At 29.9% G+C, this 4,928-nt stretch overlaps 1 protein-coding gene across 1 annotated transcript; it reads right to left on the bottom strand.

Annotated features, from left to right (window-relative positions):
- Positions 1-650: 650 nt before the first annotated feature.
- On the bottom strand, positions 651-3,268 carry LOC136076201 (zinc finger MYM-type protein 1-like). The gene is made up of 3 exons (XM_065789675.1): positions 2,998-3,268; positions 2,797-2,853; positions 651-2,677 (listed from the first exon to the last, which is right to left on the bottom strand). The coding sequence occupies exons 1-3, from the start codon at positions 3,266-3,268 to the stop codon at positions 651-653; spliced, it is 2,355 nt and encodes a 784-aa protein (XP_065645747.1).
- Positions 3,269-4,928: the final 1,660 nt, after the last annotated feature.

Genomic DNA, 4,928 nt, shown 5'->3' with positions numbered 1-4,928 from the left:
GTAACTCTAGACCTCGCTACAAAAATATATAAATGCTTTTAGAAAGAAAAAAGTAACGAACAAAAATAAAATAAAAATTGATAATTTAATCGACCAATATATGTATTTTAAATATATTTTTATGAATTTTAAATATTTAATATATCTCTGTATTCAGAGATGCCAAAGTTAAAAGTTATCAGCGTTTATATATATAAATATATATTATATATATATATATATATATATATATATATATATATATATATATATATATATATATATATATATATATATATATATATATAAAACCTGTTGTAAGCTTAAAAAAAGTTCAATTTACTTTCTAGAATGTCAATGTATTATTTAGATAAACACTTAAATTTAAAAATTTAATATAAAAATGAAGTCTGTTGAATATACAATCGATTAACATCTCAGTGATGTTGAAAAATCAGTATGACATATTTTATTTCGATGTATGTATTTAAAAAAATGAGCTGAAGCAGTGGCGGATTAAGACTTTTCGGGGCCCGGGGCTATTTAAAAGTAGGAGGCCCCGTTCCACCAACAACGACAAAAATGAGTAAAACAAAGATTTTCTTGAAAACGCTATCACTGATATTTATTTATATACAAATTTTATATTTATTTTATTGAATTAAGTTGAGTTATTTTTTTCTGCTTTTCTTCCCCGCAAACTCTGCAATCACATTGCTGAAATCCAAAGTTTCTAATAATTTTGACTCAATAGTTAATCTTGCTATATTACTTAAACGACTATGGACCATTGTTGATCGGTGCATGTTCTTAACTCTTTTAAGAGTAGAGAATGATCTCTCAGCCTCGCAATTTGTTATGGAAATAGTTAGAAACAAGCGATATGCTATATAAAAATTTGGAAATACATCAATAATATCGGTTTCAACAATCCAATTTAAAACATGCAGAGGAATCAATGTGTTTTCAGTCTCAGATTTATCTTTTTTATGCGAAAAAAAACCCGGAGGCTGCAACTTTAATAATGTTAAAAATTGTTCTATTTCAAATATGAAACTATCTTCTAAATCAATTGAGTACACTTCTACAATTTTTTTCGCGCTAACTTGCAATTCCATGGTACTAATAGTTAACGGCTTCGATAAAAATCCAAATAACTTATTTACGTGGTTGTAACCATCACTTCTTATAGTTAATTGTGTCACAAGTTTGTCAACAATGACAAAAAATGTATTCACTCGAAACTTGTCGGATACGCTTAAAGAATCAACTTGGCTTTCTCCGTTGCTCAATTTTTTAATTACCTTTCTTTTGTTCTTATCAGAATAGTCTTTTTCAATAAACGAGCTAAGTTTTTTTGATTCATTCTGAAATCTCGTAAAGTCGTTTCGTAAGTTTTTTACAAAGTCAATTAGTGAAAGTAACATACTGCTTGCTGTATGCGAATCGAATTCAACTTTTTGAAGAAATTTGCTAACTGCATTAAACCTCTTAAGTATGTGATGCCAAAGTACAGCCATCAATGCAAACTCTAGCTTAGTGATCTTATTTAATAAACACAAAGCTTCATGACGAGTATCAGATTTTTCTTCTGTATCCTCAGCTATATGACATAGCGCTGCATGAATCCCATTAAAATTTTCTACCAAACTTTTTGAAGCATCTGACCTACATGACCATCGTGTATCTGATAGGCGCTTAAGTGTAGCATAATTTCCTTTCAATAAATCCCATCTATGTGTTGAAGCTACAAAAAATGAATACAAACTCTGGAGAACGCCATAATAGTTGATAGAATTGATGCACTCACTGACACTGCACTGCCCTACTAAATTTAAAGAATGTCCAGCGCAGGGGATATAAAAAGCTAATTCACTCCGCTCTTTTAAACGTGCCTGTAATCCAGAATATTTACCAGACATATTGCTTGCATTATCGTATGCCTGTCCCGTATATCTTTCCAGTAGATCTAAAATGTCAGTAATCAAAGATTTACCGTCGTGGCTTTTAATTTGTAGAAAACAAAAAAATCGTTCATACACGTTGCCATTTAGACAATAACGAAATATCACAGAAAGTTGATCCACGTGAGAAATATCAGGAGTCGAACCTACGATAATTCCCCAGTATTTTGCTTTTTTTATTTCGGTAATAATGTGCGTTAAAACCTTTTGAGACATAATATCAATTAGCTCTTCACAAATAGTTTTAGACAAATAATTTACATTACCTTTGCCTTTATTTGCAAAAGTGTCAATGTGTTGCTTTAAAACTGGATCAAATTGAGTCAACAGTTCTAACATGCCTAAGTAATTTCCGTTATTTGACGATCCTATAACTTCATTATGGCCTCGAAATGCTAAACCTCTTCCGGCTAAAAAACGAATAACCGCAACTATTCTATTTAAGATTGCAGACCAATAATTAAATTCCCTTTTAATCTGGCTTGCCATATATTCATCGACATGAGTATTTTGTTTTATGAATTCTATCCACTTAATCATACATTGAATATGTTCCTTGCTGTTTTCGTGGCCGAAAATAGTTTGTTTAGCTTTTTTCCAATTGTAAAATCCACTTTTGACAAATACGTTGTCGTAATCGGTTGAAAACAACTTGCAAACATAACAAAATACACATCCAGTGGATTCAGAAAACATTAACCATTTTCGGTCACACTTTTCGCCATTATTCATCACTTTTTGAAAATATTTAACCGAATAATATCTGTACTGGTTTTTGAACATCCGCTCCGAAGATTCGAAATTAGAGTCTTTATTTAAAAAAAAGCATACCCCTTGTTTAAATACTTCATACGTTCATTTTCATTTAATTGTAATGGCCATAAAGCAGGGTCTTTGCGTAGAATGGTATCTAGGAAAAAAAATCATGATAAATAAGCCTAATAAAAAAATAAAAAGTGATAATTTATAGAATAGAAATATTAACTGCCTAAAAAGTAAATTGTTTGTTTAGCAGATGTAGAGGTGTCATTAAAGATAGTAAAAATTGGAGTACCTGAGTCAAGCTCATTGTTATGCATTGTAGATTCAACACTTTCAACTTCTTGAATTTCATTTGAAGGACCTTGGCAAGCTACCTCATTTTCCGTGTTATTGTTTTCATCTTTTCTTTCATTGTTTTTATTATTATCTACAGTTTGTGGAAATTGCATAATAGTTTGGTTTGATGAAAAAAAATTTGTCATTTTCGGAAGTTTAGCTAACATTTCCTCTCTCTCTTTCTTCAATCTTCTTTTACAAGCTCCACTTTCATATTTTCTTAGCATTTTAATTATAACTGTATAACCTGAAAAGTGTTAAACTGTTCTTTTTTTCTATTTTACGAATTTAGCGCTTCAGCTATTAAATCCATTCACACAAGAACTCTTTTGTGCGGAAGTACAAAAGAATTGTAGAATTGCAATCGTTAATGCATTTTCAATAACAATATAATTATTCAAGTCATTAATTATTTTCCGATGGGAATTGTTTTTGTAGCAATTTGTACAAATGTTACATTCAATTATTGCTATAAGGCGCTGCTACCAATCTAGTAACTTTTTTTTTGTAGAAGTAGTTGAGCTCCATCGTTGTCAAAAACCGGAAAAAATATATAATGCAGCGTTTTTGTTAACAGTTATTTTATTTTTGTGCTTTTGTTTTCAGACAATTTAGTAAATTTAACTTTGGCGCTTTTAAGTTAATAAAAGATTTAATTTTCAGAGTTAATAAAAAATTATTTAATTTGAAGGGGGGCCCCTAAAATTGTGGGCCCGGGGTTATAGCCCCCCTCCCCCCCCCCCCCCCCCCCCACCTTGATCCGCCACTGTTCTCTACTCTAAAAAGAAATAAATTTTTGAAATTAGATTGAACAAGGGCTTGTATCTTAACAAGCAGGAAAGTCTATTCATAGAAAGTTTTATTCAGTAGCATAAAATTCTCTATAGAATGACTTAATATGAAGTATTAGCTTCGATACTAAACTAATATAATCACCAATGTGTCATATGTGGAGGGTTTGATGTGAGCTGTTGTAAAATTTAGTTGTAGACATTATACTTTTCTTTTTTTTTATTTGTTTTTTTTAAATCCATTTTTTTTTTCAACATTTAATATACAAATATTTTTTAAAACAATGTGATACTGCTTTTATTCTAACACACTTAGCAAGTGCTTCGATAGCAGTAGAGTTAAACTATTTGATGACAGTAGATTTAAACTATTCGATGGCAGTAGATTTAAACTATGCAGAGGTGTGGTTCTATTGCTCATTGCATGTTAATAATAACTTTAAAAATATTGCAGCTAAACTGAAGTAATAATAAGTTGATAAATAACAACTTTATAACTTACATAAAAATCTACAGTTTTGCACGTCACCGTTGACAATATGAAAATATATTATTTAAATTGATTACTAAGGTAAAAATTGATTAAAATACTTGAACAAGCAGCTTAGATTTTAATTTTAACAGATTTGTAATATACACATAAAGTTCTAAAAGATCCACAAACAGTTTCCGTTGACATTTTTATTGATTTTGATTTGGTTGAGGGCCACTTTAAGAATCTTACTTTAGAATCATTTTATATCAAACCACCTAATGGCTCTGAGGTGGTATATCAGGGTACCACCTCAGATTTGCTTCGAACTTTGCCTACTCACAGATTTTATGAAAAAAATAAAATCTCAAAAAGTTCAGCTTGATTGGCCAGTATGTTTAAAAGTTATAATTCGATAATTATGGACCGAAATTAAAAATTTTGGTCAAATTTAGACAAAATATATCTTTATAAGTAAAAAAGGTTATCACCTGAAATTTTGTATTGTGATTTTGAACTCAAATAATCCATTTCAAGTGATAACTTTTTTACTACAATCTTATGTCAAAAATCATTAAAATCTACTATATTTTCCAGAAATTTCGACCTGTTCAAAAGATATGG

This window comes from Hydra vulgaris, chromosome 02, assembly GCF_038396675.1.
Source record: "Hydra vulgaris chromosome 02, alternate assembly HydraT2T_AEP".
Taxonomy (NCBI): Eukaryota; Metazoa; Cnidaria; class Hydrozoa; order Anthoathecata; family Hydridae; genus Hydra; species Hydra vulgaris.
This window is presented reverse-complemented; position numbering and strand designations above follow the sequence as displayed.

Excerpts from the sequence above, each read along its gene's own strand:
- LOC136076201 (XM_065789675.1), bottom strand. The coding sequence starts at position 3,268 with ATGCTAAGAAAATATGAAAGTGGAGCTTGTAAAAGAAGATTGAAGAAA. Across the intron at positions 2,854-2,997 it reads TAACAATGAGCTTGACTCAG|ATACCATTCTACGCAAAGAC; the intron begins GTACTCCAATTT and ends TTTTTTTCCTAG. Across the intron at positions 2,678-2,796 it reads ACAATTAAATGAAAATGAAC|TGATGAATAATGGCGAAAAG; the intron begins GTATGAAGTATT and ends ATTTTCAAAAAG.